Source organism: Cetorhinus maximus, chromosome 18 (assembly GCF_964194155.1).
Source record: "Cetorhinus maximus chromosome 18, sCetMax3.hap1.1, whole genome shotgun sequence".
Lineage (NCBI taxonomy): Eukaryota > Metazoa > Chordata > Chondrichthyes > Lamniformes > Cetorhinidae > Cetorhinus > Cetorhinus maximus.
Window position 1 is genome coordinate 15,965,946 of NC_135896.1, and position 13,408 is coordinate 15,979,353.

Here is a 13,408-nt window from a genome sequence, read left to right on the forward strand (position 1 = left end):
AGGCCCTCTGGATCAGGTTGCAGCCAATGCCGCTTTGACTCTTTGTCCTTAAGCGAACAAAGCAGGCATTTTAAAAAGTGCAGTTTGCCAAGGGGGTTAAGCACAAAGCCTACCTGGGCAGCCTCTGTTTCACAGAGGGACAGTTACCCGTCTTTTTTTAAAAAAAACAATGTTGGTGGGTTTATCTCTGAGATGTGTTACCCAGCAGCAAAAAAAAAACTTTCAATGAATGGTTAACTGATGAAAGTCCCTATTGTATACACGCTCATTATCTGACTGTGTCCGTCTGGTCTTTAATTATTGTAGTGTCTGACCGCAATGTCACCAGGGATTGAACAATATCCTTTTTAACCAAATTCAGTGCTGTGGTCTAATCAGTGCCACCATAAACAGTCCATTCATTGTATATTTAATAATATTCAGGACATGAGCTGTCACTTCTCATCAGGAGGAGAGAGTTTGCTGACTGAAAATATCATTCACTGTCACGGAGACAGTTTACTTTCTAATTTAAGAATGCATCAATCCTTCATTTTGATTTTAGAAAGGCTGATGTTAATTGTGGGCAAATATTTAGGTACCCCAACATTAAGATGACCATGAATGTGCCAGTTTTGTAATGCTGCCATGCACAATGGATGGCCTTTTTTAAAAAAAAGTTACAATAAGAGAAAAGCTTCCAGTTAAGTGAATGGCTTTTTGTTTGTGAAAGGGGAATGCAGACTCAGCAGTGAGGCCCTATTGGTTACCGTCCAAAGTGCGATGTCATTTCCTGTGGAGGAGTGTTACATTGGGGAGTGAGGAGGAGGAGGTTTTCATCAATAAGGACAAGAGCCAGTCAGGAAAAAGTTACTGCTTTTACCTTCTCGTGATGTTTTTCCTTTATTCTTTTGTGGGATGTGGGTGTCGCTGGCAAGGCCAACATTTGTTGCCCATCCCTATTTGCCCTTGAACTGAAAAGCTTGCTCAACCATTTCAGAGGGCAGTTAGGAGTCAACCACATATTGTGGGTCAGTAGGCACATGTAGTCTAGACCAGGTAAGGACGGCAGATTTCATTCCCTCAAGGGCACTAGTGGACCAGATGGGTTTTTATGACAATTAATGATAGTTTCATGGTCACCATTACTGAGAGTAGCTTTATTTTTTCAAATGTATTAATTGAATTCAAATTCCACCAGCTGCTGCGGTGGGATTTGAACCAGTTCCCTCAGAGCATTAGCCTCGGCCTAGTCCAGTGATAGTACCGCTATACCATCATATCCCCGTAGATTGAAAAAGCAGATCTAACAAAAGAACCAGAGGTGAGATGAGGAGAATTTTTTTTAACATGGTGATTTGTTACGATGTGAAATGCAGCAGAAGCAGATTGGATGATAACTTTTGTTACGACCCATCCCTAGGCGAGGTCCCCCAATTTGTAAACTTCCCAAACGGGACCCCAATTTTGTTATGCTCTGGGTGAGGAAGAATCAGCTGGCTCCTTTTCTCTATTCAAGCCTCTCTGTTGGTCACGATAAGGTTAATTTAAAAGGGATTCCTTCCCCCATGGGTACCTTTTCCCAGTCCAAATGTATTTATTTTTTAAAAGGAGCCAACTTAACTAGGCTTTCTTGAGTCAAAGAAAGGGTAAGTTTATTAGTTGCTAAAACCTGAGAAAAATAATAAAAATGCAACACACAGGCACACAGATCAGAAATGAGAAGTTGAATTCAAATAAAAGTTTAAAAAATATATACGAATCAGTTTTTGGCTTGTCCGCAAGGCATAGATGGTGATACGTTGCGGCCGTTAAGTTGGGTGATTCTGGCAGAGCTGACTCTGGCAGCTTAGCAGTTGGTTTGGAGACACTTGCTTCTGCAGGTTAGCTGAAGAAGCTGTCCTATTTCTTTTTGATTGTGGCTTCTGCTGAGTCTTACTTCTAGCAACAGAGAGAGAGAAAGAGACTTTGCCTGCAACTGTAGGGGTGACTAGTTGGTCTTGCTGTCACACACACCAGCACACACTGCACTGCACTGCTCCGCAGCTAGCTTTTTAGCCCATTTTACCATGTGTATTCCTGTAAAGGAAAAAAGCCATGGCCCGTAACTTCTGCGTTCCCCAGCGTTGGATTTGGGGGGTACCCCAAAGGTGCACTGGGGAATCCCTCTGCCAAGTTCCTGGGCAAGGGTTTGCCCTCTGGACAATTGCGCTGCGCTGGGAACCATCTGAAAATGCGATTTAAATCGCAAACTTCAATGGTTCCGTCAGGGTAATACCAGCAGTTACCCAGAAAACGTCAGAAGAATTAAAACCTCTTCTAACTTCTGGGTAAGGCCCCCAATCCCCCCCCACACTCCGATCTCAGGAAATCCCCAACCCTGACCTCTGAACACCCCTCCCCTTCCCCCAGACCTTGGTCACCCCACCCCCCAGACCTCTGGACACACCCCCCCAAACTCTGGACCCACCCCCTGACCTCTGGACACACTCAACCCACCCCCCCACCCCCCCCAATCTCTGGAAACACCCAACCCCGACTCTAACCTCTGGACACAACTAACCCCCCACCTGACCTCTGGACACTCCCAACCCCCAATTCCTATGCACTTACCTTAGACACTCACCTTCCCCTGGCCTATCAGTTTCTCTGGCCCTTTAAACTTACCTGCTCCACGGCAGCATGTGCTGTAATAAAGGGGGCATGGCCTTCTTGAATATGCTGGATCTGGACTTTGCAGGGGCCTGTGAAGAGTCTTTTGATGCAGGCCCCAAGCAGCTCCAGCAATCGGAAGTGGCAACGCAGTTTTCAAGACCAGGTAAGTATGCATTTATTTCTTCTAATTTCTGTGGGCCAACACTTTCCAACGCTAGTTGGAGGTTATGGCCCCATGTCGTGTAACCAGAGTCTGTTTCCCTTCATCTCCAAACATTTTACACATTGAGCTATAAATCAGCAGGAGGTGGATTTTCAATGGCTGCTGTGACATGGTAATTAGTCTTTGTCTCCGCAACCACAGGAGATAAAAGTTCAATCTTTTGCATCTTTCCTATCTGTCTTCCAATGTCTCTGCTTGAAGGAGGCCATGACACCTTTTTAGTGTGACATTCCCTATTCTCTCAGGACAGGTCTGTTAGTATAATCCACATAGGAATTTTCAAAAAAGTGGTCACTTTACGTTATCAGCCATCTTTTGCTCAGTGTGCTTGCTTGTATTTCTCAAAAAACACACACGTCTTCTTTAAAAAGTTCAATATGCCCGTAAGGAATTTGTGGCAGTAATCCGCTTTTCATGACACTTTCAAAAGGGAATTGGATAAATACTTGGGAAAAAGCTAGAGTTACTGGGACATGGGGAAAGGGCAGGGAAGTGGGATTAATTGGATAACTCTCTTAAAGAGCCAGCACAGGTGCAATGGGCCAAATGGACATCTGTGCTGCGTAATTCTCTGAATTCTATAAATGTTACTGGAGACCTTAAACATTTAAAAGAATTTAGTTTTAGTTTTTAACACCTAATGAGCCAGAGGGATTGTCATTCAGTAAATGATCTTGGAAAACTTTTTTGATCAATTGTTCCCCATATGTGCTGGATTTTTCTACAAATCTCTATATTATCCCTATAAATATATGAGAATCCTCTCTGAAATATTCTCATGCTCCCCCAGTACCAAGGTGACCAACTGTCCTGGATTTTCTGGGATCGTCCCATAATCTGGGACTTTGTCCCGGGTCAGGCCTTCCCGGGACGTGTCTTGTCCTGGATTTGTGCTTCAATGCATGTTGGGCCCTGAACATTCTTTTCTCATTTCTGCACATGTGTTGAACCTAGTACTTTCTTCTGCTGTTGATGCGCGTGCGTCAGACCTGACACCTAGTTTTTGTTTTACATAGAATCAATCTCAACAGCGAGGCAAGCTGCATCGCAGGAATTCTAGGTGAAGTGTATTGAGGGTCTGCTACAGATGATGTTCCCCAGTCACCAACAGTGCAGCCTTGAGCCTTCACAGTAAAACTAAGGCTTCCTCAGGAATCACAGTTCAGTGACACTTCTCCTCTAACTCATGTTTTGTACATCAACACTAGCCGATCCCACGTGGCATTACCCATGGAGTGGGCAGTGAGGTGTGTGGTGGCATTTTAGCTTTTATCACTTTTTAACAAAAGTGTGATATTGTCAGTGCAATAGAAGTTCAGTCAAAGTATAGAATAGGCTGCTGATCTGCTGGCATCTTTTTCTTGCCAAGCGAAACAGGTTAAAATTTCCCCAGGGTGTTGAGACTAAGCTGAGGCCTGGAATGATTTTACCAGACCCCACCCTCATGATCCAGTCAAGACATACATTCTATTTTGATTTTTCTCTAATACATTGATTTTATAATATTACTTATAGTGTCATAGCAAAATTTACAACAGCGGCTAAGTGGAATTGCTTGGGACATAGGAGTTTCTCTGCTGTTTAATCTGAGGAGGTGTGAGCTGCAATAGTGGGGAACTGCATTGCTGCCGGTGGTAGGAGGGTGTCATTACACTAGGCATAAGCAGACCCCATTATCAGAATATATGACAGGAAGAAGTTAACGCAAAAGTGTAACAAAACATGACAACCAGAAGTAAGGTCTCGTAGATAGAAAGAGTGCACTGATATAAACTTTTTAATAGAATATAAGGTTGAAGTGTAACCACTATTGCAATGTAGGAAATCCATTTTGAGTGCAGCAAGTTCCACAAACAGCAATGTGATAAAGACTACGTAATCTGGATTAGTGGTGCTGGTTGAAGGATAAATATTGTCCAGGGCACTGGGGCAAACTCTACTGCTCTTTCTGCAGTGGGATCATTCAAGCCCACCCGAGAGGGTGGACTTGGTTTAACATCTGACACAAAGGATGGGCTTGGGAGTGCCAGCCTAGATTATGTCCTCTGAAGGCTCCATTATCTCCTCACTATCATGTCTACCCAATGTAACTTTTTTTTTATTCATTCATGGGATGTGCCTTCGCTGGCTGGGCCAGAATTTATTGCCCATCCCTAGTTGCCCTTGAGAAGGTGGTGGTGAGCTGCCTTCTTGAACTGCTGCAGTCCATGTGGTGTAGGTACACCCACAGTGCTGTTCGGAAGGGAGTTCCAGGATTTTGACCCAGAGACAGTGAAGGAACAGCAATATGTTTCCAAGTCAGGATGGTGAGTGACTTGGAGGGGGACTTCTAGGTCGTGGTGTTCCCATCTATCTGCTGCCCTTGCCCTTCTAGATGGTAGTGGTTGTGGGTTTGGAAGGTGCTGTCGAAAGAGTCTTGATGAATTCCTGCAGTGCATCTTGTAGATGGTACGCACTGCTGCTACTGTGTGTCGGTTGTGGAGGGAGTGAATGTTTGTGGACGTGGTGCCAATCAGGTGGGCTGCTTTGTCCTGGACTGTGTCACGCTTCTTGAGTGTTGTTGGAGCTGCACTCATCCAGGCAAGTGGGGAGTATTCCATCACACTCCTGACTTGTGCCTTGTAGATGGTGGACATGCTTTTGGGAGTTAGGAGGTGGGTTACTCGTCGCACTATTCCTAGCCTCTGACCTGTTCTTGTAGCCACAGTATTTATATGGCTAGTCCAGTTAAGTTTCTGGTCAATGGTAACCCACATGATGTTGATAGTGGGGGATTCAGTGATGGTAATGCCATTGAACATCAAGGGGCGATGGTTAGGTTCTCTCTTGTTGGATACGGTCATTGCCTGACACTTGTGTGGTGCGAATGTTACTTGCCACTTGTCAGCCCAAGCCTGGACATTGTCAAGGTCTTGCTGCATTTGGACATAGAATGCTTCAGTGCCTGAGGAGTCGCGAATGGTGCTGAACATTGTGCAGTCATCAGCGAACTTCTGAACTTATGATGGAAGGAAGGTCATTGATGAAGCAGCTGAAGGTGGTTGGGCCGAGGACACTACCCTGAGGACCTCCTGCTGTGGTGTCCTGGAGCTGAGATGACTGATCTTCAACTAAAGTGAAGAAATGCAGTTTAAATTTAGTATTCTACCATTTGCGCAGAGAGGAGCCCATGGAAAATGGTAAAATCAGTCTTTCTGAAATTTCCTTGTATTCTGTGGTACTGAACTCTAACATTTTTAAAAAAAGGATAATTGATATCATTGCTGGGATGTCAGTGGCTGAAACCTGTTTACGGCTGTTTGTTGCCATTTTGAACCCTGGCAGTCAACTGAGCTTGAGCGCTCTCTGTTGGTCCCCACAATCATATTGTATCAACTTTGTTTTCAGGATTGACTTTCTATGGCACAAATATAGTAATTTTATTTCTATGACCGTAACACTTGCGTTTATACAGCACATTTAATGTAAGAAACACCACATGGCACTGTACAGAGGAGAACCAGGAATGCTGAGTAGTAATAGGATATCAGGAGAGGTGACTGAAAGCGCAATTGAAGAGAGGAGCAAGGAAAGAGGCTTAAAGTGGGGGTTCCATAGTGTGGGTCAACAAGGATGGTCATAGAATCATACAGTACAGGAGGCCATTCAGCCCATTGTGCCTCTGCCAGTTCTTTGACAAAGCTATCCAATTATCCCACTCCCCCTGCTTTTTCCCCATAACCCCGCAAACTTTTCCTTTTCAAGTATTTATCCAATTTTGAAAGATACTATTGAATTTGCTTCCACTACATTTTCAGGCAAGCATTCCGGATTGCCATAACTTGCTGTGTTTAAAAAAAAATCTCCTTGTCTTTCCTCTGATTCCTTTGTCAATTATTGTAAAAGGACCAGGAAACTTCTGTATTTTAGTGGGAATGCAACTTTTGTCTTCCTCTTTGAAGGAAATGGGCATCCATTTGCAGAGAATCCCAGCAAACGGCCATCACCTTCAGATAGAAAGAAGAATGCGTGTATGTGTGTGCATGTGTTTTTGTGTATTTATATGGCCTCGTAATGACTGCTACTGAAATACTGTTTGGTTTGATGGAAATTTTAACGAGTTCAAAAAGAATTGAACCCAAAAATCTGCCCGGAGATATAGCCAGTTGTAAGAAGTGTTCTGCAGGATCCTCTGCTGCACATCTTGGTGGACTTTCTAGAGCTCCCCACTTTGTAGTGCAATGTCAAAAGTCTGGACCACCAGTAAGTGCACCTAGTGTCCTCACTGTTGTAAAGAGGGCAGACAGCATAAACACAACCTACACCCAACAACCCATCTTGGTAAGGGTGTTGGGTGGGGGGTTGGGCAGGGGTGGTGGTGGGCTTAAATTTAATTTTACAAAATAATGCTGTTCCTCTTTGGGGTTGCAGGGCCTCACTTGGTTGGCATGTGGTGATTGTACCTGGTGCACCGCTGTGGGCCCTACGTTGCCTCTCAGTGAGGGTTGGGAGAAGCAGCAACTCCCAATGTTAGGAGTCACCACCTCCCCCCACTTCCCACCCTTTTCCCCAAGGGAGGAGGCTTCGCCCTCACAAGCCCCTCCCAGAAACTGCAGCTGAATGCTGGGAGCCTGGTGTATCCAGGTCCCAGACTAGATTCCGATCCTTCCTACCGCCAACCTCACACCAGTGCACTGCACATTTTTTGGCGGTGGGGGTACACACATTGATTTCAATGCTTGCATTCTCTTATCTGAAGGTAAGGATGACTGTTTCCCGACAAAAGGACCAAACAATTTCTCTTTGTACCCTTCTTAGCTTGCAGGACGGAATAATTCGCCAAGAAATTTCGCACAGGTACATCTATGCCCTCGGGCATTCTGGGAGGCATGTTTTGTGATGGTGGTGCGTGGCTGATGGTGTTTGATGTGGTGACACTTTCTTCTTTTGCTTCTTTTCGTACACAACCTGGTGCGAGGGATCTATCACGCCAGAGAAACCTCCAGAACTGAAACAAAAGCAAAATACTGCAGATGCTGGAACTCTGAAATAAAAACAGAAAATGCTTGACATGTTGGGCAGTTGCATTCCAGTTCTGACAAAAAGCCATTGCCTTGAAATATTAATTATTTTTCTTTCTGCACAGATACTGCCAGCATTTTCTGTTCTTACTCCAGAACGGAATGCTACTTTTTTCATATATATGTCTCCTCTTGTTCCCTCCAAACAGTAATAGTTATTTAAAAGCATTTGGTTTATTATTCTATGCTATTTAATTTCATCTATATATCTCTATTTGTCAAGGGCCAAAATGCTAAAAGCCCTTTGATTGTAAGCCCATGAGTAATATTGATCACGGAATGGATAGAAGGGGCATTCCTGAATTTCGGCATTACTGCTTTTGCACTGCTTGTTCCTTAGTGTCTGTGTGTATTTTAAAAAAAATGTTATTTCCATGTGGGCTACCCATGGTAAATAATTAGCAAGTAATCCGAATGCCGTGGACACTGCTGTATGGACCAGGGGGGGGCCACAGGTTTGATTCTTTATCTCTCTGATGCTGGATTAACTGATCTCAGCCATTTGGGTTAAGGGTGACAGTCAAGTGGGGGCCCTTGGAGCAGGGAAGGAAGGACCAGCTAGAAGTTGCCATTGCCTGTTAACCAGGACCCCTACTGGGAAGTGCATAGGTGAACATCTCGCGGGGAGGGGTGAAGGTCAGGATTGGGTTTGATGCCCCGCATGAAGAATAGCCCTCTTGTCAGGCGTCACGTGTGAAAAATGGTGCTGTGTGTGTGAGGGACTGGAGGATACCTGATAACTGTGAAGTCTGTACTGCTGTGGTGGCTGTAAATTTGGCTTTCAACTAAGCTGTTTCAGGGTAAACTGGCTAGTTTGTTTGTTTTGAAACTGGGCAGTGTAGGATTTTGTGGGAGAGGTATAAGGTTTGGGAGCTCCAGTATCGTTGTTAGCACACACTTCCAAAGCTCTTTATCACCATACTCAGCTGGTTCAATAGGACTAACATGAAACTCTATTGTTCAAGTGTTTTAGTCCAAGGGCACTACACTTGAGCAAGTTACTAAGGTCAGGAATGTAGTGCCCGAAAGAGTAGTGGAAACGGAACTTTCAAAAGGGAATTAGATATGGAACGGCAAGTTCCCAGGGTTGTGGGGATAGCTGTTTCAAAGAGTTGTGAAGGGCCAAATGACCTTCTTATTCTATGATCTGCAATAATGAGGAGAAATGTTCAAGGAACAGCCTTTCAGATATTCAAAAGAACTTAAAAAACAGATTTTCAGAGAGAATTAATAGAATTTATATCACAGAAACAGGCTTTCAGCCTAATTGGTCTCTGCTGGCATTTAAGCTCCACATAAGCCCCCTTCCACCCCTCTTCACCTAACCCTATCAACATATCCTTCTATCCTATTTTCCTTCATGTGCTTATCTAACTTCTGCATATTTGCACCTATCCTATTTGCCTCAACTACTTCCTGTGGTAGTGAGTTCCATATTCTTACTGCTCCCCAGCTTAAGAAATTCCTCCTCAATTCCCTAATTGAATTTATTAGTGACTATCATATCTATGATATCTCTAGTTTTGGCCGCCCTCACAAGTGGAAAATTTTTCTCTACATCTGCTCTATCAAACCACTTCATTATCTTGCATCGAGAGGTCACCCCTCAGCCTTCTCTTCTCTATAGAAAACAGACCCAATCTATTCAGTTCCTGGTAGATCCAGGAGGCAGCCAAGGAAGCTGGTAAACACTGAACATCAGGAGCAGATATGTAATCTTTCACTGGGGCACACAGACAAACATCACTGTTTGGTCAGAAGCATCAACCTGTGTGCTGTCAATCAAATGCTTATTGTTTCCTAACCAACAACAGTTAATCATCCTATGCCCCATACCTGTGTGGACTGGGTCAAAGGTGACAACGCCATGTACCACAGCAAGAGTCAGCACCTTCACGAGAGGAGAGAATTTGCTGAAACAATGTACAACAAAAATAGACCAACAATGAATGGAGGTGCTTCTCAGTTTATTTTCATGCATTTAATCCTGAGATCGGATGTGTTAGCTGTTTTTATGTACCTTTCTTCTCTCTTCCCCTCAAAATTATTAGGTTGGGACAGGTGTGAAGGTTGGTTGTGTTCAACACCTCAGCAGGGGACAGGATGTAGTTACATGAAGGATTATGTACAGCAAGGGGGTGGGGTGGGGAAGCTCATGAATTATGAAATTTGAACAAACTCAAGCTCCTTTTAAAGAATTACTGGCGCTTTAGCAAGTTTGCTGTTTGCTCTTATCATTTCCAGTCTTTCACAAATGTCTTTGGATATTTTCCACTTCCCTTTTACTTTTTAATGATCGTTTTCTGTTGCATTTCTTCACACGTTCTCCAGCTTTCACCTTTAACTTTTCCTGATTTCTTTCAAGGACTGTTCTCCAGAGCACAGCTCGCACCTTTCCAGTTTAAACTCGGGGAGATCTGTCAAACCTTCATATGCGATCAAGGTGAGGCTTGTTAGTGTTGGGTGATTGATGGCTGACCAGCTGGCCTGAATGACTTGTGGAAGCTCTCTTTGTTGGTGGGGGGAGGTTAAGTCTGTCACTGGGAGATGGGTTCTGTACTCCAGATAATCCTACAGGCCAGAGCTTTAATGGGTTAGATGGTCTTGAGTGGAGAAGCAGCAGGAAACCTACCAGCACTCTGGGCTGTTCTGTTTTGGTTGGTTGAATTTTGCTGAAAATCTATGTGCATATTTGGTGGGGGTGATAGTGAGTGCCAATCACTGGCTCTGCATCTTTGCGCTCTCGATTGAAATGCATTCCATGCATCACCACAGGACTCCAGGCAAAACAACAGAGAAATTCTACCCGTGTAAATTTCTTTTCAAGAACTTGGTTAGGAAACCCTTAAGCAAGTTGATGAGCTTCTACAAATGCTGGACCAATAAAGACATTTTGGGCAGTGGAACACTTTTTAGTTTGCTGCTAAGTGTCTATCTAAGACTTTCAGCTAAAGGTCGAACAGGCTAGACTCAAGCTCAAATCTCTACTGTAGACCAACATTGGACATTAATGCTGGGTAGTAAGTCCTATTGACTCTTCTAAAAGATTGCACCTTCATTGTTGTTTCCATAACGAAGAGCTTCAATCTGTCTAAGAACGGGCTATTCTCAATCCTACAGCTTTGCACTCACAAGTTTTCCTTCTTTTCAAGTGTTTTTGACCCAACAACTTGCATTTTTTGCAGCGCCATTGACATAAGAAAACATGGCGATACAGGAGAATCTGTAACTGTAGATTCTTCCTTTAGTTGTACTTCATGGCTTAAACAAGGCCAATTCCATTAACCAGCACAGTCGTAGACCCATTAAAACCTGGGTCTATGATTCAGGCATTGGGAGAAGAAAGACAGGTCTATTTACATCAGTATGTGTCTGTACTAAAGAGGACCCCAGGGTATATCCAGAGACTGGCTTTCGATTTTGAGGTTAGAAGAGAAAGGGACATAGGATGTAGGAAGAGCAGAAATAGGATGTAGAAAGAGCAGAAGCATAAAGGTAAAAGTACCACGGAGACTTTGAACCACCATTGCTGAGAGAGGTTTTATGGTACTGCACACTTCCCTTTTGATAAAAGAATCACACAGTAAGGAGGAAGGCCCTAGGTGATAATCGTAGAGCAGCTTTGTGAGGCATTTTATTGAAAATCAGTCACTCATCTTTATTACCCACCTCAGTCTTTTAGTGGTCATTTCTACCAAACCAGAACAGGTTTCTGCACCTGCTTTGTACATTATCTCTCTTATTGTGTTAGGCAGTTTGTTTTTTGTGCTTTTCAGCAACTGTGCACCCTTATTTGGACTCGTGCAGGCACTTAAGAGAGGAAACCTTCGGCTGATCAGTTGGATCTGAGATTGAATCCAGGCCCCAGGGATGAGTGGATCCTCAATTACAGCAACTAGCCTCTTCCATTCACGTTTTTAATGTCAGAAATTGGCAGAGTAAATCACCAAAATGAAAAGCTAACTGTGACATGAAGAGAAAACACAAAAGCTGCGTTTTTGATTGTGTGTCAATTTGTAAAAAGTATTTGACGGAGTTTTAAATGTTGAAACCGCGTCCTTCTGGCACTGCTGGTATGCCTTGCCCGTTTTATCTGTCTGCCTCGGGATAAGCCAGGGTTGCCAGTTTTCAAGTGGTCTGATGTTTCATTTTACACAGAGTTTCAGGGCAGCAGTCTGGAGCCCTGCTGTGCCCATAACATCCAAAATGTCAGTCCAACAGCTGCATGCTGAGGAGGCTGCTGTACCCATAACACACAGGAATGCAGCCCTTGCATTAAGGTGCTGGACAAACAGTACAAAATGCAACAGCAACAATCACAAAACTAGGATCCGAAGAAGCGGCAGAACGTTACCAATGTAAGGAATTCACAGCACGTTCTGCCAAGAGGAGTGCCCTGGAAGGTTTAGAGGCTGTGCATTCTCTGCAGGCTGTGCAGTAACTTTCTGTTCTGTTGCTTTTTTTTGTCAGTACGAGATGATGCATTTTATTACATGTCACTGTTCCGCTGTCTTCTCCCCTGTGTCTCCTGCATTATTTGTGGAAACATGGTCTGATCTCAAATACCAAGCAGCTATTTCCTCCTATTCACGCCATCCTTTCTCCCATCCTCCCCTCCTCCACTCATTCATATCGATACAATCATCTGACTGAGAGGCTGGGCGTGTGACCTGCTCCCATTGAACAGGCTGCAAAGAATCAGTTTGACTCTCCTACTGATTCTTAATGTTAAAAGAATTTCACTCCCTCCCATTAAGAAAGGTCCAGTCACTGCTTCCCCCTGTTGGTCAGTGTGAAATGAGACGGTTGACTTGCAAGAGAGTTTAGATGGGAGCCGCCATCTTGTCAACAGAGATGGGATGAGGAAATTCCTCTTACATATAGACATATAGGAATGAGAACAGGAGTAGCCCATTTAGCTCCTCAAGTCTGTTTCTGCCATTCAACTAGATCATGGCTGATATAAAAGCAAAATACTGCCGATGCTGGAAATCTGAAACAAAAATAGCTGGAAAAACTCAGCAGGTCTGACAGCATCTGCGGAGAGGAATATAGTTAACGTTTCGAGTCCGTACGACTCTTCATCAGAACTAAGGAAATATAGAAATGAGGTGAAATATAAGCTGGTTGAGGGGGGTGGGACAGGCAGAGCTGGATAGAGGGCCAGTGATAGGTGGAGGCAAAGAAGAGATTGCCAAAGATGTCATAGACAAAAGGACAAAGGGGTGTTGACGGTGGTGATATTATCTAAGGAATGTGCTAATGGTGACATTAAGGGTAGAAAGCAGGACAAGTAAGTGCCCTAGTGGGGGTGGGGTGTGGGGAAGGGATTGAAAAGGGCTAAAAGGTGGAGATAAAACGATAGATCGAAATGAATTTAAAAATAAGAGGGAAAAGAAAAATATATTTAAAAAATTATAAATTATTGAAAAAAAGGGGGATCGGAAAGGGGGTGGGGGTGGAGGAGAGAGTTCATGATCTGAAGTTGTTG

At 43.9% G+C, this 13,408-nt stretch overlaps 1 protein-coding gene across 10 annotated transcripts in view; it reads left to right on the plus strand.

Moving 5' to 3' along the window:
- The window catches only part of ccdc85ca (coiled-coil domain containing 85C, a), a 204,837-nt gene that overhangs the window by 137,358 nt on the left and 54,071 nt on the right, over positions 1-13,408 (plus strand). For 4 of the 10 annotated variants that reach the window (XM_078562138.1, XM_078562141.1, XM_078562139.1 and 1 more), the window contains exons 3-4: positions 7,655-7,693; positions 10,283-10,360. The exons of 5 other annotated variants lie outside the window; for them this stretch is intronic. In XM_078562138.1, the coding sequence (XP_078418264.1) occupies positions 7,655-7,693; positions 10,283-10,360 (117 nt within the window). The remainder of the gene's footprint in view (positions 1-7,654; positions 7,694-10,282; positions 10,361-13,408) is intronic. One more of the 10 variants, XM_078562140.1, reaches the window with a different exon arrangement.